The sequence below is a fragment of the Clavelina lepadiformis genome, chromosome 1, assembly GCF_947623445.1.
Source record: "Clavelina lepadiformis chromosome 1, kaClaLepa1.1, whole genome shotgun sequence".
Lineage (NCBI taxonomy): Eukaryota > Metazoa > Chordata > Ascidiacea > Aplousobranchia > Clavelinidae > Clavelina > Clavelina lepadiformis.
In genome coordinates this window covers 18,500,744-18,527,528 of record NC_135240.1, presented here as the reverse complement: position 1 = coordinate 18,527,528, position 26,785 = coordinate 18,500,744, and the positions used below count along the sequence as shown (strand labels likewise).

The 26,785-nt window shown below is 34.9% G+C and overlaps 1 protein-coding gene and 1 long non-coding RNA gene across 3 annotated transcripts in view; one reads left to right on the top strand and one right to left on the bottom strand.

Annotated features, from left to right (window-relative positions):
* Nucleotides 1–379: 379 nt before the first annotated feature.
* LOC143444325 (uncharacterized) lies at nt 380–3,601 on the bottom strand. The gene is made up of 2 exons (XR_013113708.1): nt 3,454–3,601; nt 380–3,183 (listed from the first exon to the last, which is right to left on the bottom strand). It is a non-coding gene; the product is annotated as an uncharacterized LOC143444325 (long non-coding RNA).
* A 2,556-nt stretch (nt 3,602–6,157) lies between these two features.
* LOC143457171 (kinesin-like protein KIF13A) overlaps nt 6,158–26,785 on the top strand; it is an 80,465-nt gene continuing 59,837 nt past the window's right edge. Inside the window, exons 1-6 of one of the 2 annotated variants that reach the window (XM_076955223.1) lie at nt 6,158–6,657; nt 8,537–8,899; nt 15,407–15,488; nt 15,648–15,660; nt 16,083–16,236; nt 24,310–24,490. In XM_076955223.1, the coding sequence (XP_076811338.1) occupies nt 8,830–8,899; nt 15,407–15,488; nt 15,648–15,660; nt 16,083–16,236; nt 24,310–24,490 (500 nt within the window). In that variant the 5' untranslated portion in view covers nt 6,158–6,657; nt 8,537–8,829. Of the gene's footprint in view, nt 6,658–8,536; nt 8,900–15,406; nt 15,489–15,647; nt 15,661–16,082; nt 16,237–24,309; nt 24,491–26,785 lie in introns of those variants that run through there. The other variant, XR_013117127.1, reaches the window with a different exon arrangement.

Genomic DNA, 26,785 nt, shown 5'->3' with positions numbered 1-26,785 from the left:
TAAAGTGCATCGATCTTTTCACCAACTTTGCTCAACACAATCACGGAGGATCGTGCTTTTCTTCCGTTGACGGACTTCGCTAGCAAAACCTAAAAACATACTTACGAGACTTCCTACTTCTCTCTATACAGCACACCATGCGATTGACGATGCGACAACAAAGCCTTCGCAGACGAATGTCGGCCGACAATGAAGCAACCTACAATTCTTTCAAAATGTTGCCCGTCAGGCAATTATGGGGATGGCAATGTTGATTGTTTTAGGTTGGCCTAAAGCCAAAGGCTTCATTATTTCTTTTAGAACTCCTTGACTATTTTATCTTTGACTCCGTTGCATATGCTATCTCTGATTGTTTCTTTAAGTCAGCACTACATTCATAAAGTCTAAATTGTTATATTTTCCAAAATATAGTCGTAGTCACATCAGAAACAATTTCATATCCATTTTCTATCCGAATACAGCTATCACTTGAATTGAGTGATGAATAAGCGAGAAGGGAAAAAGAGAGCGGTTTGAACCAATCCTAAGTTTTTATATCGCTATATGAGCCAATCAGCGAAAGATATGTTATTTGTATCATGTTACGTATAGATAGTATTTTACAATAATAATTAAAATGTAACATATTCTACATCACCGAGGTTCTTTACCACAAGTACCATCTAACTTCATACACTCTAAAATGTGACGCTACTTGAAAACACTCAAATACTGTGCCAAATATGTCAGTTTAGGAATTCAATGTTTGAATGACATGATTAACCAAGGATAAACAGCTTTTTAAATATTACATTTGGTCTAACTGGAGAACATACAATCGCTTATTAAAATGCCAATTATATAACTTATTACAATTCACTATTACAATCGCCATACAATCCTCACCATAACCTAGGTAGGTCACATTCACCACCAGCGACAACCCATTCGGGAAACGAGCAACACCTCACTCCATCGAAAGACATTTGATTTCGTTTGTTACTCCTATATCAAATTCGCGATGATATATGTATCATTTTGTGATCTTTTAACTTTAATACCCACTATCTTCACTTTCAAACTAAATATTAATAATTAATCTACGGTATATACTGAAACATACTATTTTATGTGACGCTTACAGTGCTGTCACATGGGGTTCTACCGCGAGCATACTTTTTCGAAATGCCTGAAGGGCGAGATAGTGTGCTAATTGTTATAATTAGCCGTTATTCCTGCGGACTTGTTGTGCCGGTCTGATAATATAATTCTGTTATTAGTGTTCTATTTTGTGTGTTTACTGACAAACGCTGTGCTATATTTTGGCCGTGTTTAGTATACGCGACCCATTTCTAACTTATTACTTCTGAGTTACTTCAACCGTTACCACAGCGCACAATGCGCTCTCTGTACGTTCAGTCTAGTTTTTGCAGTGATTTCGAATGCACCTCTGTTTTGTGCTATGAAATTTGTAAACGTTTCGTTGTGAATCAATAATATAACTATATTCAAGAACTCTGTCAGTTTGGTTACTCAATAGCGCAACGAAGACATTACGCTATTAATATTTTGCTGTTGAGCTGTTCTTGACCCACGGCTGCGGCTAACCCGGAATTATTTCTTGAGCATATAACATGTGCCGAAGCACAGGCATAACTTGACGCGTAGAGACGTATCAAAAGATCGTCTGTATGCTTCCTTGTCTAAAAGACGACTCACTCGAAAAGCGAACAGAGAATAAAGAGAAAAACAATAATTATTGTTTTTAATTCTTTGGCCAATTAAACGTGGAACCCTACTGCTGTCTAGCGGACAAGGTGTGAAACGTTACATAACACTTTCCTTCCTTCGAAAAAGTAAAACGGGATAAGCAATTTGTCACTAGATAATTTAATTAATAAAACTAAAGCAACTGACAGGGAAGATTTAGAGTCTAAATCTACACATCTAAATTTTAGACAATAGAATTAAGCAGGTCTTACGGTTTGGTCAGCGCACTCCAGAGACAGCACGAAGCAGTCAATGGGAACAAATAATATAATTAATGAACACACAGCGGGAGGCAGGAAGCTGTAAAGAAAAAGTTACCGATCTTACGTCGGCGATTTTATACATGTTGAAACCAAAGTAGGTTATACCATATAATTGTAAACAATAAGGTTTAAAGAAATTTCATTTCATAGGATACCACAAAGACATGATGAAAATTTAATTACAAATGCGAAACATCAAAACTACAGTGTAGGTACAACTACTATACAATAGACTATAGAGTAATGCTTTTCAGAAGATTCTTTCCGTGTACGCTGGGCATCGACCCCTGTGAGTTAACCCGCCGTAAAGCAATGCTTCAAAAGATTGGGCCATGCCGGAAATTTGCCGAACAGACAAAACAACGTCACGTCCATTGGGTCTGATCCCTCATCGGAACGTTGTTGATTGTTGTAGAAAGAATGCCAATTGTCGCAGCAGAGAAGAATATTCCCATGTTGGGTTAAAGCGGCGGTAAAAATAGCACAACGCGTCGAAAGCTGCACATTCTCTCACACATCCTTCTGAATACTTCTGATCGTGCAGTCTCTCATTCGAGAACACTTTAACACTGAACAGTTGATTTGCTAAGCTGAACCCATTCTTGACTCCAATCAAAGATTGCGTTTCAATCTTACCGGGGTCATCAAAATATATAGCGCAACGAAATACATTAACTATATATATATATGTGCTGTTTGGCTATTCCTGATCCACAGCGGCGGCTGACTTGGAATTATTTTATTGCCAAATATCATGTGCCAAAGCACAGGCATAACTTGACTCGGAGAGACGGTTCAAAAGAGCGTCTGTATGCCTCCTTGTCTAAAAGACGACTGACTCGAAAAGCGAACAGAGAATAAAGAAAAAAAACAATGATTCTTTAGGCAAATAAATGTGGTATCCTGCCACTATCTAGCGGACAGGGTGGTGAACGCTACAACTGCACTCTGATGCTCAACTAGTATATCAGTGGTGAACGAACACACATATCAACGGAGTCAGATAAACGACCTATCAATAATTAATTATAAGCTAAAATCCTAGTTGGTACAGCAGGTTGTGGAACCATGTATAAAACTTGTTTTTTATTTACAGGTTTAACAGATAAAGGATGCTTGCTGAGGTTTGTGGTCAAATTCTCTGTTAGTTACAAGTCAACCCAACGTTTATCTGTAAAAACGCTAAGAATTAGAGTTTGATTGTGTTAGAGTTCTTGATGCATATTTTTGATATAAGGTTGTATAAATTCTTTTGCTCAGCATCAAGTTAACTGAACTGATTGGCCTAACTGCCGTGCTCATACAATTTCACAATTAACAAGAACAATTACAATAAGGTTACAATAATGTCGCAACTCATATACCTTTTGTAAATCTGACTATTTCAGCCTCGTGCAACACAATTTTACCACTTAATGCTGTATAAATATACAATATTTACCTTGCTGTAAAAGTTGTCTTCGTTTCTTAGGATTGGCCGTTGCATGACGTTGTCAAGTTGCAGAATGACGTATAACTCTTGACGACATATTTGCAAAATGAGAGATTATGAGAATGGGTAACGAGCTTTTATCTTTTTGAAACGTAGGCAATCGTTTTTTCGTCTGGGAAAATATGCGTACACAACCTTATGTCATCAGGAGTGTTTTGTTTTAAATCAATCAAAAGATAACGGAAATGTTCTGACGTGGCATCCAGATACGCCTCTTTTAAATAGTTATTTTTACTAGGGAACATTTGTCTAGAGAAGTGTTTCATTTGTGAGGCGTCCTTTACATTTTTTAATAAAACAAGGTAATGGTAACTGTTCTGTGAGACTTGCCTTTGTGAAATAAATTTTGTACAATGTAAATTACACTTAGGGCTTGATGGTGGTTTCTTTGTGAATAAATCGGATATTTTCGAATCAAAACTTCCCATTAAATCATCTAAAATGATCAATTGGTTCAGAGTGGGATTTAGTTTTTCTGAAAACCCCTCGATAAACACCATGCCTTTCATTTGATCATAACCCTTTTGCCATTTACTATAACACCACATGATCTGCTTTCGGGCTGGATTTATCATCTGGGAAGTATATTTTATAAGTCTCGAGACAAACACGGTCTTTCCACAACTCGTTGGGCTTGAAATTAAACAGGTAAAGGGGTGCTGTAATGTATCATCCATGTTGAACAATAACACGTGCAAACGAAGTATCAAACTATTTATTTTAAAAACCCAATGATTCTCAGCGATCTGCCTGCTTACCTTTGGCAAAGAGTTGGTTGCAATTTGTTCACGTGGAAGAAAAGGAAGAACAGTATTTACGTTTGTGTAGTTGATTTTTTGAAATTTATCGTAATGTCTCCGCTCATTGGTGGTTCCCGTGCTAGCATAGTCATCAACCACTTGCAATCAATCTTTGCTCGCTATGGTATAGGCTGCCCAAAGAATTAGTGTCTGATAATGGGCCTCTATTTAATTCTTTTGCATTTACTGAATTTTCGGACAGATATGGCTTCAAACATACCTCGAGATACACTTACTTTACTAAAAGCAATGGTGAATACTATACTATGGTCGGTTGTGAGATGGAGTAGAAGAATGAATGAAGATGGTTAGCTACGTCACTCATATCCAGCCAGATGGTTTAATCAGTTTGTTTGAAGCGGCATACATCACCGTCGACGGTGATGTAAGTACCAGGAAGAGGTAAACATATCTGATGCCCGATTGCATATTGGAGCAAGTGATCCTGAAAATCCATTGAACCACTGAACCAGTTTCGATAAAACCGGGCTCGTACTTGTAGTCAGTGGTGGGATTCAACTGGCTCTTGGAATTTTAATGACCTCCGCGAACCCGTTGTTAACAAGCGTATGCATAGGTCTATGTGTGTATCGGCCCCGGGTCAATATGGCGGGATCACGAGAAGTGACCGTGAACAAACTCACCGGCGACAACTGGTAGTGGACAACTGACCGGCAACAAATTGGCCGGCGATCAAATTAACCGTGACGTAAATTGGCCGGCGATGAAATTAACCGTCGATAAATTGGCCGGCGATCAAATTAACCGGCGACAAATTGGCCGTCAAAAGGTCAAAATTCTAATTCACTATCTAGTCGCTATCTAGTCACTATCCAATTTAGTATGTGTATTGCAGTCAAGGTTGCCACTCGTAGAGTTTTTTGGCCCCTTGTAGGGTGTAGGGTGACCCTACGGGTTTTTCACCTTTATTCATAGATTTCCTATTGTTACATGCATTTTCCCGGTCTAGACGAGTTGTTTGATGAGATTATGAAACAATGCGTTGTAGCCTATCTCATGTTGTAACAATGGACTCATTGCAATAACAATGGACACTTTAGTTAAGTAAATTGTCAGATTGAAGCTGTACGTCAAACAAATATTTACTTTACATATCATATACTACCATCAACTTAAACACAATAATTCAGCACTTGCACGGTCAATTTACCTCCCGGTCAATTTTCATTCCGGTCAGTCTGTTCCCGGTTAGTTTGTTCGCGGTCAATTTACATCACAGTCAGTTTGTTCGCGGTCAGTTTACGTCACGTTCAGTTGTCCCCGGTGAGTTTGTTCGCGGTCATTTTCCCGCGGTCATATGTCGTGGAACCCAATATGGCATGCTGTTAGCGAGAGAACCGGATGTTAAATTATTTGATCTCCACCACTGCTTGTAGTGTTGAGTATGGGTCTAATTTATGTCATTCCCTGTATAAGAGTTGTAGGCCTACTTTCATTCTACAAAGTTTCATCAAAATCTGAGATGATCGGTGTCAATTTTCTTAATATAATGGGTGAATTGACACGGAATGACCCATATCGGAAATTCACACGCCAACTACCCTACAGAAAATGATATCGCGTTATGTTACATTTTAGCAATAACTATAGGACGCACACTGAGTCGATATCACATAAATTTCTATGTAATTATTTGGTATCATTTTTTTCCAGACAGACTAGATTCATGTCACAAGTAGCCTATTCAAGAGTAGATCTAGAAATTTTTTAAGGATTGATCCAAAACGGTTTCGGATTGGGGAATTCCCGTATGTGAGGAAATTTCGTCAAGTTTACGAAGCAGTTCTAGGTCATATTGCATTGTTATGAAAGAAACGTGTTGTGTTATTTATTATTTTTTTCGGTGACTGATCTATTTAATTATTCGCTTAAGGCACAATCAACTTGTTAAACAAAGTAAAAAAGTTACGTGATCGTAGTGATATGGTATGGTAATGTTTATCCTCGGACTAAGGAAAGTCTTTGCACGACTTAAAACCGGCGATGATTGCTCATCGCTCGAGCTCCGGTTACTAAGCTAGCCATTGTGCAAGTTCCGGTTGTCATCACTTTCTATTTTGTTTTTTTGAATTTTTGGTGTAGTATGGTCACACGTTCTAATTAGCACGTTATTTGAAACTTTCCAATTACATGTTTGCTTGTGCATCAACTTAAAATAAGTCATTCTAGGGTGAAAGATGGTATCTATACCTACACTTTTTAGTAAAAGCAGTTTTAAATAACAACAACTACTTTTCAATTAATTAGCAATTAGTAATTAGCAATGTGCACTGCGATTTTATTGCGGACAAGAAACATCAAATTAGCCGCACTGGTCCCCAAAACATACGCGGTGAGTATAAATGTTAAAAAAACGATTTACTCGATTTGCTTCATGAGGCATGTCTCAAATAAACGGAACAGATGATGCACAACTAAATTCGATAACGTGCAACTGTACTTTATGATTTTCTCTGTACCTAACTAGCTCAGAAATTAATTAGTCACTCTGGTAAATGCGAAACTATCCTTGTTTGTTACCTGGTAGGCTAAGTCCTATTAAATTGCAATCCCACTTATGGTTCGAATTAAAAATGACCATTTTTTGTTCATAATATGTATTACGTTTCGTGAAGGTAAAATCTAAATATCGCAAGTAATATTGTCTGCCAACAATAGAATGGCATGCCGTTAATATCTTGAAGTGAATTATCTGCCTTTTTGAATTTCTTGACGTGTGGCCTTTTTCAACTTATTCTGAATTGAAAATTCATGAGCCCAAGAATCTAATGAAATTTTGTTGCTTTACCAACTAAAATGGATGATTACAGCAATAGACTAAGACAATGCTTTTTACAGCAAAAACGTGTTCCGATAAAAAAATAAAATTGTCAGTACTAAATAGCGTTAAGAATAGTTGATTGCTGCAAAACCCTTGCCAGTCTATTTCCTTGTTTAGTGAGTCCACTTTATTAGGTTTTTGCACTGGGCATGGATACAATAGAAATAAACTAGTTGAAAACAAACTGCATATGAAACATATTTAACATATGATATAAAGGTATACATCTTTTAAGACACCAAAGAGAAAAAGGTAAAACTTTAGTCACGTGAAGAACTGGAATTGAAGCACAAAGAGTTGTCTCAATACCACTCACGTGATCTGCATTTTTTTTCAGTACAAACTTCAAAATGAGTATTAAATGCAAGCGCACATCATTTCTTGTAACTCTGCAGAAGAATTAAAAATGTTTCACGTTTCACGTTTGACCGAAGACTAAGTCCCTCCATTAGTAAATGACATAAAAACTTTTTTAAATTTTTCGGCGTGGTATGTGTCGCAGCAAAGTTCAGACAAATCCAGATGCAAATGTTCAGACAAATGCAAAACATGTTATTGGCCTCAAATGAATAGCCTCACCAAATACATTCAGGTAAGAAGGTCAGGCTGCATGCTGTGAGCTTATTTTTAGCGTGTGGTTAGATGAGAGATAGACCACCAAAAGGACATGAAAAGCTATATTGCCTGAATTTAGAGCTGCCCACCAGGTCCACTGAACAGGAGCAAGTTTTGCTAATGCCTTGCCCAAGACATAACCCGGACTGCAGAGTGTGGCAATTTTTGCAGAGATCTTGGGAGTTCAGAAGCAAAATCCAGGTTTGCAAGGAAGCAGCTGGTGTGTACTGCGACAAAGTCTGTCTGACATTTGTTTTAGGCAAGGTGCGGCCTTTACAATAGAAAACAGAGTGTATCTCTAATTAGCGTCTCTAATTAGTGTATCTCTCTTTTAGAGAGGTCACTTATCTTCTGATGTGCAATACTATTTCGACCAAAAAACTCAGTTATGCTCCTGCATACTCTGCAGTTTGGGGTATTACAATAGCATAGCACCACTGGGTATTGAACACGGAATGGGCTCGAATCAGTCGGCTACAGAGTCGACTTTAACATTGCCAATACCAAACCAATTGATAACCTTTATTTATTGAACAATAGGTTTTATTAAAGGAAGCTTCGCACATTTCAATTATGTTAATTTGTGAGGGTAGACAAGTTGGAAAGCTAGTAAACAAAATTTTGTTTTGATAACATACCGAAGAAGTAGGTTATGTAATAATTGGTTATGCACTTTATGCTAAATGTTGCTAATACTTGTGTTACATGGCTTTTAATTACCTTAGTTTTGTAATTAACTAAGTATTGTAATTACCGTACTGTTCGTTATGTGCAGCACTACATTTGAAGTATTTGGAATCATGTTGAGGTGCAAGGGATTGGAACTGACTTGGAGTGAAAAATCTTTTTATATCATGAAATGTTAATTTGAGTTGTAATTTTATTCTATATAGCTTAAGTTTAGCTGACTATCAAATTGTTGTGCAATTGTTTATTTTTCTTTTTTTTGTTTAAAAATAATTGAATGTTAAACATTGAAAACTACATTTTTTCTGTAAAGCTTTACTAATGCTATATACCTTGACTGCAGACAGTAAAATCAATGCTATTAAATAGTTTTATGTCACTATGATGAAATCTGAAAATGCATCTACCAAAGTGAAGGTGGCTGTACGTGTGAGGCCGTTCAGCAAGCGAGGTATATCAAAGAACTATTAGTTAGTTTGAGAATAAGTGTTTTAAGAGCACGTTTGATTGCATTTTTTTAAAGGATTTTTTTCATATTTTTATCTAGATATAGTTTACCTTTTTGCATAACATGTCCTGGTGTAATAGGTGATTTTAAATTGAAATTAAAGGCATAAAATATATGTAGGCCTACTCATTGCTGCACAACTATGATGTAGAATGACTTAGCTAATAATGTGCAAATAATAAAAAACATGTGAAAACAATCGACATAGGTAATAATCCCAAGAATTTAATATTAATTTAAATGCCAACCATCAGCTGCCGAATGCTGCTAATTTTGCTGTAGCAGAAAGCATTGATACTTCATTTTACTTCGCTTTTGTGTGATCTATTTATAAGACAATTTTTTATATTTTATTAATTATTTTATTTATGGCGGTTTTATTTATTTATGGGCAGTGACAAGATGCCAAGATATTTTTTTGGCATTTGCACTAATCACAGATAATAGCATATACGGCTTGCGGAACAACTTTTGTCATATAAAGAGAGCACTCCGGTACTCACACAGCAATTCCGGTACTGAAAATAATCTCTTACCAAGAAGCATTTTTAGGAAAATTGGTGGACGCCAATTCCGTGTGCAAACACAATTCACTACCTTAGGTCATAGCAAAAGAGTTCCCGTAGACTTGAAATTTTCAAAACTTTTAATGTGTAAACCTTTGCAACTCCTTAAATTAAATCTAAAAAATTTGTAACAAACTTTCAACTATATTTATTTCATCATTTGAACTCAGCATTGTCCATGACTATCCCATTACAGCAATTTTTTATCTCATCTTTGAATCGTTCATGTTGTGAGTAAAGTTTCCTGAGAGGAAGTGATGACGAAAAGTTACATGATATTGCATGTCCGATAATTTTGCTAGGTTGGAGCCAAAGCTTGCTACAGTATTATCAGCAATTTCTGATTGTACATATATGTTAGAATATGCTAATACTCAAAATTTTGTTAAGGAAAAGCAAAAAATCAATTACAGCTTAAGCTGACGAATTAATCTTCTGTTGCGAAGAGTGCCTAATAATTTGTCACACTAAGACCAACACCCTCAAAACAAATTTTTTTTTTCAAATCAATGTATATATATTTTTTAAAATTTGATCAAGAAGGTAAGTTTTTCTCTTGAGTAACTCAAAATGTGGTGAATTTGCATCTGAAAATTAAAAATTTTAATGCTAGACCTTACTTACAGGTTAGATTAGATGAAATGTGAAATTATTGAGAAGTTATTATGTGATCAGAATTCTCTACGCTATAATGCTAAGTGTTTTATGTTATGGAAGCATTCTGAAATTATTTTTATTTAGTTGAAAATCTAAACAGGAAGCCTACTGGTGTATGTTATTGTTAAAATGTACTCTGTGTTCAGACATTAGGCTGAGAGAAAAGAAAAAAAAATTGATATATTGGAATAGGCTGACAACAATTATGACCATGTGTGACAAACATATGTGCCAATGGCACATGAATAGTGATGTACTATTCCCAAGTATATCAGTTGTGTGATTCGCTGTAAACGCAGTTAATTTATTGCCTAAGGGACATGTAAATGTGGTGTGTAAGTATATGGTGTGTGTGCGTGTACAACAACACCTTTCACTATAATTGCACATATTTCCAATTTTTATTGATAAGCTAATAAATAATATCACTGGACTTATAAATTTTTAAAGGGATATTCTATTCCTAATGGACATCAGCATCACCAAAATTCTTTTACATGCCCTAGTCCTACAAGATGCCATGCACCATAAGTTCGGTATTTCTAAAATATCCCCGCACACTATGTGTAACACTTGGACTGTGTGGGATTACGGATGTTGAGCAATTAATTTTGTCGGTATTTGGATAAATATTCCAAAACTTTGTTCTGTCATAGAATTTGATTGTAAATGTTTGTATAGATAATAGATCTATGCTATGGCCGTAACTATTGAGACACTAGTATAGTTGTTTTCTACTTGTGGTACTAGTGGTGTACCACAAGCGATCCGCAAAAGCAAAGCATCTTTTGAGTCAAATGAGAGGTTTAGTGGAATTTGTGACGTATTAGTGCCTAATCCACATTAAGAACACAATCCGTAGCACACATACTGCACAGGCACATTGTAGTAGAACTGCCGTGTGTCATACAAGCCTTTATTTCTGTTATATGACTTCATATGCCCTAGAAGCACATGAGTATGTGGTAGATTGCTGTAACTGTGTCCTGTATCTAGGAAATTGTTGAACAGATAAAAAAAAAACTCTTGTTTCACACTTCAAAACATATTTCGTGGACCCTTAAAGGACCGTGGACTTCAATTTTGGAACCACTTTGCTATACATGTACACTTATTTTTCAAAATGTTGCTAAATGCTTTAAATGGAATTTAAACTGTTTTATACTAAATTCAGTAGCACCATGCATCATGTTGGCTGTTAAACAACACACAATAATTTATTCACATATCATTGAAAGAGAATGTGTAATAGGCTTGATTTTTAGCGGTTAATAAATAGCACTTCATTGTTTGTAACACTTTATTTCAGTTACCATATATAACTGCATTTAAGCCCTCTTTTGAGGTAAAAATGCAAGCCCAAAAACAACAGTGGGCTTACTTATACTATGAACCTCTTTTTAGGGCTAAAATGTTTCATACTACTTTGGTCAACTCACTTGTGGTAAATAGATCTGACATTGTCACTCTGAAAATAAAACAGCCAGGTTACACATGGAAAAGGAATGCAAGTTTAACATTTTGCCCAATATAATTATTGATGATCAACATAGTTAAAATGCTTTTTTTCAGCCATTAACTTTGTAATTTAATTTTTTTTAAAACTATAAATGTAACGCCAAACTAAGACCTGCATCTTTCTTTATTTTTCCTTCCAAGAGAGTTAGGGCCAAAGTAATTGCTTGCTTGCCTGATGACACACACCATAATTTATTTTTTGTTCGCATGCACGCCCTTAAAGTTTTATAACAATGGCTTTCTTTTTAAGCAATGAACTAGCAGGAATGTATTTATTCTTTTCCATGTGTTTGATCTTTTTAATCATAACACTGGCCAACACATATTTTTGTGCCAAGAAAATTTCAATGGTTTTAGGATAACTTTATGTGACTGAATCTGAAAATGGCATTAGTTTTGGCATTGGCATTCCGAATTGGCTCTAGTTTTTGAGATATTCAATATTTTTATTTCAAAATAGTGCTAAAATTGAGCAATTTCTGACAGTGGTATTCCCTTTATGTTACAACTTCTATGACACTGTATCTGTCTTTATAAGCATGTCCATACATTATTCTATTATTTTTGATGCTATATCATGAAAGACTGCAACTTTTACCACAAAAAGCCTTTTGTATGCAAGTTAGGTTTAATGTAAAAATCTTAGAAAATTAGACAATATTAACAACACCAAACACAGACATTTACAGATGCAGATAGTGTCAAAACACAAAAACTATTTGTAGTAATGATCAAAGTACATTTTGCAAACTGTTAAAGCACAATAATGAATCACATATTACAACACAAATTAGTCAATCGTTACAAATTTTCTTTTGTAGCTCTTTCTGGAATGTGATGTGACTGAGTCACGTTGGAGACTCCAACAGTAGTCTGCCATCATATGGGCATCCCACCTGCTCTCGTACCTCTCTTCCATTATCTTAATGTCCTGGTGAAATCTTTCTCTTTGCTCTTCACTTAGATCACCGAGGTTTGCAGGAAAACAATCTAAGTGATTGAAAAGATAGTTTTCCTTGATACTCATCTTTACACCTAATCTTTGAACTTGCAAAGCATGTCTTCCACCAACTCCTGGTAATTTTCCGCTTTTTGATTTCCGAGAAAGTTTTGTGTGACTAAGACAAATGATTGCTAAAAACTCTCCGTGTCTGTCATAGATCCCACAAAACATGGATCTTTTATGAGCTTGCGGATCTGAGGGCCATAAAAAATACCTGCCTTCAACTTTTCCATAGTCAAAGAGGGAAATGCTTTGCAAATATAGTTGAAGCATTTCCCAGTTACAGGCAAGGCAAACTGTTTCATTAAACCAAGTTTAATATGCAGTGGTGAAATGTTGATTTTCTCTCTGGTAACTAAAGGCTCGTTGACGACGTTAGCTTCACCTACTCTCATGGAATCTTTAGAAAGCCAAACTTTTTTCACCCAGTGATCATCACGTTCTCGACTGTCCCACAAGCAGATAAAACATGGATATTTTGTTTAACCGCTTTGCTGGCTCAGCAAAAAATTTACCATTTTATAGTCTACACAGATTAACCATTGGTGAGAGTAATAGGTCAGTTTCTGTAATACTGTTTTGTTGGTGTTGTGATCTTGCTTTAATTTTGTTGAGTTTCTAATTGAAAGAGATGCATGCTTGTTACCATTATGTAGTAATACACATTTTAATCTTCTTTTCGAACTGTCTATGAATAAGCGCCACTCCTGAGGTTTATATTGTGGCACTCCCATTTGCAGTAGAAACTCTTTGATGTCTTTGCAGAAAACAAGTTCTTTTTGTTTGCTAAAATACGGAAGTAATTCTTTTTCTGTTGTACGATAGAATGTGATTGAAGCTTCAATTTTAAGGCAGTTTTTTTCTTTGAGTCGGGATGCCAAAATTTCTGCTGCTTCTTCGGATAAGTTGAGATCCCTGACAAGACCACTGCATTCCTCCTGTTTAAATTGCTGTACAGTTGATGAACAATTTTCAAACATACTTCCACTACTATTACTCGCGGAGCTTTCTACCTCTTCATGCAACTCACCATATTTTATCGATTTATGTCGGATATTTTATGATATTTATTTATATTTATATATTTTTTGTCTGCTAAATTACTTTGTTCAGGTATAGGCACTTCGTCACAGTGAGGCGCAGGTCTTTGTGCAGATTCTAAACCACGGTTATTCCAGGTACCCTTCTTGTGGCGATTGAACCCTTTTAGATCAACCAAACAAAAGTAGCAGTCATCAAAATGATTTTTTGGTTCTCTCCAAACCGTCGGCATACCAAACCTAAGATTTTTAAGCGTGCCTTTACTCCACTTTCTCAAGCTTTCTGTGCATCCTTTGCAGACAATATGCGGTGCCCATGACTTATCTTGGTCACCAAGCTTCACTTTAAAAGACGCAAAATAAGCCTTCCTCACAAAGTCAGTGATAGCTTTTCTTTGGTCTGTTAAGGTATACTGCCCACAGATGTAACAGAGTTTATCAGGATTATTGCGACAGCTTCTTCGTGACGAGTTCACATCTCTTAAATCAAACTTTAGTTAATTCAGTATGAGCTCAAAAGCAGTCATGATATTCCTTTCTCTAGCTATAGAGCTATTAGACTTTGGCAAAAAGTTTACCTTATCTCTCAAACTATAGCTACAAAATAAGATACTGGCTGATCTAATATGGTGTACCAAAGCTTGAAGTGGTAAAGTTGTGGTAAATCACAAAAGCGTTTTCAATATTGTACTACTGAAGTAATGGGTTGTTACAACAACACTTAAACGTATTACATTGGAACCTGGTGGGAAATAAGGAATGAATACTACTTATGAGACATTTCTAATACGCCTACTAATAATGCTTGTGTTCCAATTTGGCAAATACAAAGTTTACCATTTTTCTGTGGTCCAAAAACGGAAAAAAAACTCGATACCTTAAAAACTAGAGCCAATTCAAAGAAATGAATGTCATTTTCGGACTCAGCAGCCCAATATTACCCAATTGCCAATATTAAAAGCTGCTAAAATATCTTTGGCACTCGACAAAAATTTTTTGTTGTTGGCAAGTGATAATAGGTCCGGTTGTCTGTGCAACAATCGCACATTCTCATATGACACAGTTTTTATCTTATCTCTTGCCTTTGCATCTGGGAAAAATATGAGGTTGACAAAACGTGGCATAGTTAGTTGTAACAGATACCGTAATAGTATTCCAGTACTTCTCAGAAAGTTAATTAGTCTACTGTTAGAAATACATTACAAAAGTAGTTGCTTTTAAACGATGCAGTGAAAACATCTGATGCTTTAGCCTGAACTTGAACGCTGTTCATCCTTGCAGTAAGGAGAAAAATGTAAGCGGGCTTATGTACTGTAATTAATGGTACAATTCATACCAGGTTGTAACACCACCTGGCATCAGCATGAAGCAGTGTTCATCATCTCATTTACTTGGTGGCACTGGGCCAGTATATGGAGATATATAATTATACTCTGTGTGCGTTAATAGAAAAATTTGAAACTTTAAACTATCATTAACATGAACTAATGTTTGGATAAGAAAAATTCCCATCATAAAGTCCCATAGTCATTTTGAAAAAGGTAGTGAGTATTTTTTTTCTTGAGGGCCATTGTAAATGACCTTTATGGTGTGCTTCAAAAAGCTAATTCAAGATACCCTAAGAAGCTATCAGGTGATTGGTAAAGATTTTTTCATTTTATTGTAGAAGTGGATCTGGGTACAAAATGTGTTATAGATATGGCTGAAGATCAAACATTTCTTCTTCCACCTGAGAAGGCATCTGACAAGTAAACTTGTTTTTGAACCTTATTACCTTCTAGTGTTTCACATTTCGTAACAAAAAATATTGTTTATTTACACATGTATTTTACCTATTGTGTCACAATTTTCTTTAACTAATATTTATACGTAATTATGTTTTTTTTTCATGTTCAAATTTGCTTCAGAAAACAGCTAAAGGTATTTTTATTTATACTCATTTTGTGTAGTTGCATGTACTGAGAAGTGGAAATTTTTTGGTACTCCTGAAGGAGCTTATGTTTGCGAAAGCTCGTGTAGAAGAATCAAAAATAAAGTTAACCTTCAGAGCGCCAACCTATATCTTGTTTTTTTATTTAACTATATACTGGATTAACGCGGTTCGGCCACCATGAAAATATAAATTGGCGAAGTTGCAGTATTCTTAGATGTTTAAAGATCTTAGAAAAAATTGCAGAAGTAGAACAATTGGAAAAGAAAAATATTTCATTTGAAGCAGAATATATTTTAATAAATTAGTTGCACACCTTTTGATAGTAATACTACCTAGTACATATACTATTTAACATAATATTTCTTTTAAAATATGTTGCTTTAATTCAATTGATTTGTTCTGTATGAAGGTGTTTACATTTGATCATTGTTTTTGGTCAATGGATTGCAAAGATGCAGACAAGTTTGCAGATCAATCACTGGTTTTTAAGAATATTGGGGTGGAGTTATTAGAAAATGCATTCCAGGGATACAATGCTTGCATTTTTGCTTATGGACAAACAGGTTGGTTAAAAATCACTTTGCTTCTTATTTATGTAATTACTTAAGTTATTGAACTCAACACAATATTTTTGTAGAATGTTGTAACATATCGGCTTCGAGTGAATTCTTCTTTTATCTGGAAAATTGCTAAAACATTTTCAAATATTAATTCCGAGCCAGTCAAAGTAAATTACATCACTGTTCCACTGTCTGGTGATAACAGTTTTAGACAAACTAATCAGAGTGGTTGCTAAATTTTTAAGGCTGCTGAACCATGTGATCATGACTTGTCATATCTACAGGTGGGCTGATGTAGAACTGGGCTTGACAATGGCTCTGACCAGACGCAATCATTTAGTCTGTCTGAAGAAGATTGAACTTTGTGTACTAGTCATGTTTTTGTCATTTTTTTTACCAATCATCTCTTTTCATGTAAATTGTAAATGATTTATAGAAAAAAAAAGTTTTGAATTCAGGCAATAACTGCATTGTAATTAGGGTAGGGTAGGGTTATCCAAGTATCGGTTAACTGATTAATCATGCCAATTTTAACTACCTGATGTCTGCAACCCATCAGCTAGTTTGCAGTAAAAGAAACACTGATTGACTCCTTGTTAAACTTAATTACAACCTGTATTCAGACCTCTTTGTCCTGTATTCTTTACAAAATCCTAAATGTTGGAGAAAATTTGTTTTACTATGTCACAAAGAATACGCAAAGCGCTGGAAATATGTCAATAAAATTACACGTTTACTTCTGAAAAGTAATATCTTAGTAGATGCAATTGCAATGTGAGGACTGGGAAGTTTCTAAAAACTTTGAGATAGAATGCACGAATTTTGAATTTGCAAATTTAAAATTAAACTAAAAAAAAATAAAAAAGTTGAATATACCATAACAATTGTAACGTAAATATAACATATTGTATTGTAACTTATTATATGACATATTGTAACGTATTGTAACATAAAACGTAAATTAAAGCGTTGTACCGATTTTGTGACAAATAGCTCTTGTGTAGCATCGGGTAAACTGCTTTCCGGTGAGGATTAGGCAACACATCACTACTAAAAATTTATTTAGGCCAGTCCATAAGATTTTTGGCTGGCGAGCAGTGAATATCTTTGTTGGTGTCAGGTGGGCGATTGTGTTAAACATGCACTACTTCTTGTAACCGCTTCTATACTGTATTTGTGTTCATGCCAAACCTTTCATAAAGAAATTTTTATGAACCTATCTTCAAAATTTACTGCAAAATTTACTAATTAACTGTCACATGCAAAAAAGCTAACCAAAAGATTTATTATTATTTAAAAAAATAGATTTCTAAAAACTTCAGCAAAGTTTTAAGCTGCAAAGCACACAAAACTGTCTGAAATGACCTAATATACGAGCATGACCTAAAGTAATCTGTAACCTAAACTTGACGCATTTGATAAACAGTGCTCAGGTCATTATGCTATAAGTCACTGTGACCGTTTCAATAAACTTTCAATACAGTAATTTTTTAAGGAAAAGATTAAGATAGAATGTTATTGTTTAATTTAGTCATGGTTCATGATGTTTTGAACTTGGTTGGTTTTCAACTATGTTAAATGATCCTTTTAATATAAACAATGCTTGCATGAGTTCAACGCTTTTATTGCTGACAACAGTAAGGTCACTATACAACAGCCTTCCCCGCTTTTCTTCCTTCTAAATGTCCACTGTTTACAAGCACATGCTACTCTCAAATAAAATGGCTGAATAAGCCCGAATTTCTACAGTGAAGTAGGATGCTAGAGAGAAATTATCCCAATCCTACTACTGTGACCTCACAATGCTCAATTACGCCTCAGAAAATGCTGATTATCACGTTGTTCTAGTTTCTCACATTGTAATATTTCTGCAGACTGCAATCACACTTTCCTTCACTTTCACAATGTGAAATGTTAAGCTGTGTGCCTTCCATAGACGCAATGTGAAATTTTGAGCTGTGTGTGTCAATTGATGCAGTTGGTTATTCTCGGTAGATAGATGATTAAACTTGCTGTTTTAATCGTAAAACCCCCAAAAGTCAGACAAACTGAGCGTTGTAAGAAGAATTTAATTATCAAAAAGTTTCAGCAGAAAAATTTGGTGCACGTTGGAGATACAAGAAGCTCGTTAGTGTCATTGCAGTATTAGTGATCGCTTAGTGTTAATATGTCATTAAAAGTGAAGTAAATATATGCTATGTTGAAAGTCGTATTTTGCCACACTGTTTCTGGTATTCGGTTGATTATTATAGTACTACAATTATTTGTTTTGTGACTTGAATAGGTAATGGATAGTCTGGATACATGTGCAAAGTTTATTTTTCAACCGCAAACTTTGCTCGATGTTGTTAGCTTTAATGTCAACCTCATGCAATCTAAAGCTGCTGTCTGTTTAGCTTCATGAGATATTGAGAAAAACGATTAGCAAATTAAACAGGTCTTCAGCGTGTATTTTGCCATAATTCCTTTGAATTCATTAAATTTTACATGAAACGTTTTAGGATCGCTAACAAACGTGAAGTTTGTTAGTAACAAAAAATATGGATGATGTTCAAGTAGTGGAAAAAAGTTGTGTTGTAGTATTTGTCACAAACCTTTTGTTGCAAGGACGTTAGTTGGCTAATACGTCAGGTAAACCTTAAAAAACGTACATAAACACGAAGACCATCGAAAAATCTCATAATCCAGAAAGTAGGCAACAACTTGAAAAGTAAATGAAGTTGTCTGAATATTCGACTATCAACATTTGCAAGGTGTAAAATCTGCCCATCTCGTGAACTGAAGGAGAGAAATTAATCGCTTGTTCTAAAATCTAAATGATCCAGGTGTGAGCAGGTAATCGCCCGCTTCACAGCCAGGCCTAAAAACATGATAATTACGCGCTTTAACACTGCAAAACACAATCAGCAGAAAGAAATGGAATAATCACGCGGAAACTTGGCTAGAAATTTTTTGTGTTGATGACAGTATGTTGCCATGCCACCACCACCTTGTGCAAAAATAAAAATCAGTGCCTATGGCTACGATGTTAAAGGTATTTCAATTATGTCGATGGTCAATGATACCTAATAACACACGAAGCGATTAAATTAACTTTAACGATTAATTGCATGTGAATTTCTTTGATTTTGTTGTTTTAACCAAAACAACTAGTGCACGGTTTATCGCATGCATGGTATTTTGACTAATGAAACGTAAAATGTTATGATGAGATTTAAGGTCTGGCGTTAAAGCCGTCGCCTGTTTTTGGGTCTGATAGTTTTGTTTTGAAAGGCTTATATGCCAGTATATACTAAACAAATGTTTTTTTCTGATAGTGAAGTTTGTGTGGCTTTGTTAGAATATATTTTTGAAGAATACACAGTCATCTGTTCACGGTAAACCTTTTTCTAGAGCATACCACTTAAACATATATATCGGATAATCGTATCTGTCATTTGTATTTATTATTTAGGTAGTAAATGTTACGGATATTCAAACTAACCCTAATCACTATGTATTTGGATATCAAGTTAAAAATTTCTGATCTAGATGAAATATATGGGCACACTCTCTTTTGTCATTTTTTACCTTGCCTACAAGTGTAAGTGTAACAAGAAGACACCAGGTGGAATATTCTTTAGTAATTGCTTCCATGGAACAAAATGGATTTCATGTATTGGGCACCATCCTTATATCACAATGTTGAAGTGCTTTAACATGTTTTCACAGACATGTACATTATTTTTTATAATTATTGATATACAAATTATCACGAATTATCAAACGTTATAACGAAATTGCTATACTCAGATTGTCTTCGGAATGTAATGCAGTTTGCATCAGTTAGCTTTGTCAGGACTTTATTTGGGCAAAGTGATAAATTCTAGTTAGTTCACTGTTTGTTTTACTATTTTTGAGAGCTTGATGGAACGTTTTCTGTTTGGTTTAGTTTTAACTGGTTTCATATAGCTGGAAAATACACGTTAAAGTGAGGTCACTATCTGTTTTGCCTTTTTTAACCTAATATTGACTAGCGTGATTTGATTAGTGATATTTCTTAGAGACTCCAGCGTACTGGACTAGGGCAAACAAGGCTGTGAGAAATCCTCACTGCTTTAAACAAATTAGGAAATTTTTCGTTGCCCCCGTTTATTGAAGACAGCTACATGATTAGAAAATAATTATTTCATTACATTATAGAGCACTTGTATAAAAAAGATTTTTGATATGAATCGATCTGAAGAATTTTGTGAGAATTTGTTGGTCACCCGAGTCCTGCTTCGCCTTAATTAAAGTTTAGGTTCAAACATTATATGCTTTCTTGGGCTCACTGGAAAAAAGCTAACATTTTAACATTGGTAAAATAACCGGATATGGTGAATGCTCAGCTTAAGCCACATGATTCTACATTATATGTAACCAGGGTCGGATTGAAAAGATTATTAAGTAGTGTGTTTCGTTCGTCTGAAGTTTAGAAAATTGGGATTCCCAAGAAACGGGAAGTTTATTTTACAGCTGGTTTATTTGCTTTCATATCACTATCCATAGTATATTGTCCAGTGAGGCCAATATACTATGGATGGCATATATTGCCAGCCATTTTCAGAAGACTAGGTCATTCTTAGCCTAGCTCATTCCACTGCTTGCTTTTCCTGTTAAATTACCCAAAGTATAAGACCACATGCAAATCGATTACAGTTGTTGGTAACTCGTTTTGTTGAGTACGATTCCTGTTGGTCATTGACACTTTTGCAAAAAATACAGTGCATCCGTTATTCATGGGTGGATATGTTATCTGAAAAGTGAATGTTACGTCACAACACAAACACTGCTTTAATGCACACGGACGCATTTTAGTGCAAGGCTATACAGTTATATCTGTATTGTGCCATAGCCTTTGATACAATGTGTTTAAAAACCGGGAAATCAGATAAGGCTAGGAAATTTGTGTAAGAAAATCTTGTTTGCAGAAAATAATACTGTACAAGAAATAAAGAAGTCTACATGTATTGTTGTATGCATTATCATTTGTATTTGAGCTGTTTATCTTCATTTGTGTTAGTTGACTAGTCTGTTTTTAGCTTAACCATGACGAAATTCCTAACAATAACACAAACTTTGTACTTTGCCGCTCCGGTTTCTTAGCACAATTAAAACACTTCTTATTATAATAAATCAACAAACACTATGGACATGTCTTGTCATGTTTCTTTGCTAATAGTTAATGGAAACAAAGAGATGGCAGCTTTTGTTACCATCAAGTGAAGTTTTTAAATGAGAAAAACGAATGAACTTTTACACAAGTATCAATCACCACCACCATCATCTGTTAATAAATTGTGGGCTGCCAACCAGATATGCAGGTTAATCAAATTACCCGGGCATGTGTAGTATCATGATTAGGATGACAATAAGTGTAATGAAATGATATAATTGTAATCAGTATGAATACAACGAGTGCAGAAATAGACATATTTTAATAATTAGATGAAATCAGTTAAACACTATAATAACTACTAACCAAATAATTGTACGCAAAATACGACTGCGACCTGTCGTATATCATTCTATTTTGTCTATTTTACTTCGCTTGTAATGACATGGTATTTTAATGCAGTGTTTTTGTCCAAGTCTGATATAAGTCTATATGCCCATGCCACAAAGGTTTATAGAACCTTCTGGTATCACTATTATTATTCCTGAAAAGTTATTTCTGAAGAAAAATCACGATGCAATGTGTAGAAGCCAACGTGGGCCACTAACATGCTATTTGCGGGACCATTTTAACCCCATTCTAGTCAGGCATTGTTAATGGTACCAATGCGGTTTCATTACCACTAGACTGCGCTCAAACCAGATGCGAGTATTTCAGAGATACAAAAGAGAAAAAAACCTTTTAAGCAATGCACTCACAAATTATTTTAACTGCCAAGGGTGGTGTAGCAACATCTCAACAACAGTACTGTATCCGCAACATCTCAACAACTGTACTGTATACTTTTATGACCTTTGTGTTATACCTACAAAACTAGAACGGATCATAGAGCAAAACGGAAACATACCTGCTTAACTTAATTACAAGGAAATACACCTTATAAACATGCCTATGTACCAACTGGACCTTGAGTAGTAACAGTAAATTTTTTTAGCTTACAAAGCAAGGGCATAAAACCAAAAAGTGGTTTATTTCAAAGCTCAGCAAGGACTGTTGACGTTAATTGTGATTATTAAGCACACCTTGAATTTTTCACTTTGTTTTGTAAAGTAGCCATGTGTCTATGTGTTGAATTTCTGGACACAAATTCAATTTTTAGGCGTTGAATCATCATATAAAGTTAGGATTTTCAAAGAAGAGATCATCCTGATCCAAATTCCTGACATTGAGTCAATGGAATAAATTTTAATTTTAGTCCCGCTGCCATTCTGGTTTTGAATTAGTTGTGAGAATGAGGATTGTCATATTTTTTTATCTTTTAATTGCAATGATAAACTTTTGTGTATCATATTGCAATTTTTCTGCTTCTTCACAGTTCATGGCAAAAGAAATAACAAATCTGAATTTAATTTAGCAAACAGTGCTTATCAAACTCAGTATACTGGTTTATATATGTAGAACTGGTTTGCTGACGCTCAAAGCAGGATACATTTCTTCACTGCTTTGTAAACTTTTCCATTAATACTTTTTCATTGTTTTCTAATAGCCAGTGATATATTTTAGCACATAAATGTTTTTATTTGTAATTGCACCGTTAGGAAGCAATAAAATTGAGATTCTTGTAAAATCAATAACTTCATAAAATCGATCACTGAATCACCAAATAGATCATGAGTTATATTCTTGATTACCCAAATTGGAAGGGAAAATATGGCAAGCAACTTTTTATCTCTACATTTGGCACTTAAGAGAGCAATTGTATAGTTTTAGTGTAGTTTCATGTTCACTTATTGGTAAGTGGCTAATTCATGCATGATTCTTTATAAAACTAGTTTTAGTAATGTGAAATTCTAACCTTTTAAAGTGGTTTAATTGGTTCTGAATGGCATAGATATTAAAAATTATAGTTTATTGGTGAAGGAATTGGTAGAAGAATATGTGAAGGATAACGTTTTAAGAGTGGCATAAATTTTCAAAAACCTACAAAACCAGGAGTGGATCTAGACAATTTTTAAGTGGCGTGTCTCGAAGTTTGACAATAGGATTCCCCAAGAAATGGGAATCCATTTTTCTGAGTTATCTTGCCGTTAGTTCACTAGTTTTCATATTTTCATCCATAGAGTATTGGTTAGAGAGCTGAATATATATATGCTTTTTTGAAAAGACTAAATTGTTCTGAGCCAAAATCACTACACTGCTTGCAATCTTTGTCAAATTACTCAAGGTACAAGATTACATGCAAATCTGTAAGGCTTTTTGGTGATAGAAGCAACGCGTTTTGTTTAATATGTCTGATCGATGCCCATGTTTCAAAGATGTGGAGCTATCCAGTACCGCTATGCATTCAATGCAGTGTGTTCATTGCATTGCATTGTGTTTATCATTTTACCTGAAAAATATTTCTCAAAGCAAAATGACGATGCAACGCATAGAAGCCAACATGAGCCACTGACACGCTTTGTATGGGTTTCAATGCGGTTTCTATTCCCGCTTGACTGCGCTCAAACCAGATGCGAGTATTTCAAAGAGGGTAAGAAAAAAACTGAGCAAAGGGAGAAATGGAAAAGTGGTGAAAAATGCTTGCTTCCTGTGATTAAAGCATTTTAGAATATGTGTTGTGTTGCATGTTAACATTGAAACAAGTAATGGTTGTTTTTAACCGGCAAAATAAACTTTAAGCAGTTTACGCAAAAATTATTTTAACTGCTAACGGTGGTGTTGCAATATCACAACACTCTGGTTGTATTCGCCCCTGTACAAAACCATTAGTTGTAGTATGTCACAACACTGCTAACATGTAAATAAACAAGTTAAGCACACAAGTCTCCACAAATGCCACTTCTGTAATGCAACGGACCAACGGACTTTAGAGTTTTGCAACACTAAGAAATTATATGATATTACTAATCAATTCATTTTTAGCAATATTTATTTTGAAGGCTCAGGAAAGTCATATACAATGATGGGAAGTTATGAACAGCCTGGACTAATACCAAGATTGTGTAGTGCATTGTTTGAAGAAATTACTGCTAACACAAAGTCAAACAACAGTTTCAAAGTAGAAGTATCTTTCATGGAGATTTATAATGAAAGAGTCAGGGACTTGTTGGATCCACATGGGTGAGTAGTAGGAGTTGCAAAAAAACAAGTATTTTCAATTTTCTGGTTTCAGTCATAATTTGTGTCTTTAAAATTTTCTTTAATGTAGATTCCAAACAAGAAAATTACTTAATCATAATATTAATAATCACTGACTCTTAATAATAAAAAAATGAATAAAATCTTTGAACATGTACATTGTACATGCCCTATGAAAGTTTTGGGTTGTTTGCACTCTATGAAATTTATGGAAACTGCTGTGTCCCAATACCTAGTTGAGATTTACTGTAGGAATAATTTTGTTGTCATGTGCAGGGAATTAATTATCCATTTTTTGTTTTCTTTTACCAGAGAATTTTAATCTAAAATTAAAACTTCATAAAAAATTACTTTGTTTGGAACATATATGAGGTTTGATAAAATTTTCATTTAGTGCTACATCTTAAAATCCCTTAAGTTTTTTTGTGGTTATCAACCTTAACAACCTATTTTTACCATTTATTTAACAACCTAATGACCTATTTTTAACTAAAAGTAAGTAAAGTATGGTCAAACGTCCTAAGACGGGCGCACACAGATTTGTCCTCAAAAAATGCACTCCGGTCATTATAAAAAACAAACAAAAAATAAATTATCGTCTTTTATGTCCTTTTGTTGACCTATTTTTCATCTAACCATATGCTAAAGATAAACTCACTGCTTGTGGGCTGACCTTCTCATCTGAACGTATTTTGTCACGTTATTGATTTTAGGCCAATAATATGTTTTGCATAAGCTGTCTGAACTTTGTTGTGGCACGTTGTACGCTGGTAAATTTGAAAAAGTTTTTATGTCATTTCGTAATGGAGGATCTTAGTCTTCGATCACAGTTAAAACATTTTTAAATCTTCTCCAGAGTTAGAAGCAATAACGTACGCTTGAATTTGACATGCATTTTGCGGTTTGCACATAAAAAAACACAGGTCACCTGAGTGTTCTTGAGACAACTCTTCGTGTGACTAAAGTTTTTTTCTTTGGTGTCTTTTAAAATGTAAACCTTGGTTTTATATGTTAAATATGTTTCGTAAAGCAGTTTATTTCTACCCATGTGCATTGCAAAAGCTTAATAAAGTGGACTCAGTAAACAAGGAAATAGAATGTCAAAGCCTTTGAACCATTTCTAACGCGAAAAGTGGGGCTCTAATTTCGAATTGTGGATGAATAGCTACATTGTACTTGGAATTATGCTACCGGCATTAATGCATTTACTGCCTTATAACTTCAAAATCACTCAGCCTTATCATTTTCGATTTAAACCTGGTGAGTAATAAAAACCTACTGATTGGAATGCAAAACATGATATCATAATCGTGGTGACCGCAAAATGAGAAAAGTTGTTGGAGTATCGTTATGGCTTAATCGAGATTAGGGGAGACACTTAGTCTAGCCTAGCAATTTCAGAATTTAGTGGTGAATGTTTAGACTGAAATATACCGGAAGGTTCCACTAAAAAAAACTTAACACAGTGGACTGATGAGGACATGAAAAGTGCTGTTGATAAATTTCTGAAGGTAAAGGGAATTGCCAAAGTATGTCAGCTAATTACAACATGAATGGAAACATTTTACGCAAAAAGTAGATTTGCCCAGTAGACACCGGGTAAACTTGCCTCGTGCCTAGTGAAGCAAGTCGAGTGAATCGTTATTTTAACATCTATACTCACCGCGTATGTTTTGGGGACCAGTGCGGCTAATTTGATGTTTTTGGTCCGCAATAAAATCGCAGTGCAAATTGCTAATTACACATAAAGTAGTTGCACTTATTTAAAACTTTTATTATTACTAAGTGTAGGTAGGTACCATCTTCTACCCAAGTGTGACTTATTGCAAGTTGATGCACAAGCAAACTTGTGATAGGAAAGTTTCCAAAAAAGTGTGCCTAATTAGGGCATTTGCCCACACTATATATTCAGACTTGTGTAAAATATGTGATAACTACATTGTTTGGTTTCTTTGTACAAATAGCATTGATGCTTTGTTTGTTTATTACTGTTATTGCATAGTTTGAAATTTAATTTAGGAAGTGAAGCTTCTGTTTGAAAATTGTAAAAAGAGCGCATTGCTTGATATTCTTGTCATTTGGTTTGGTACATGTACACAATTATATGTGGTTGAAAAACTTTTCCTGATGTGCCAGCTTAAGTATTTGTATTGTCACAAAAGTATTCACGGAATATCGCTAAGAATAAGGCCACAAAAATTGAGAAGTTTGACCAAATACGGTATGTTTAGGTTTTTGTAAGGAAATTAGAAATGAATGTCTTTAAATTGAATAAAG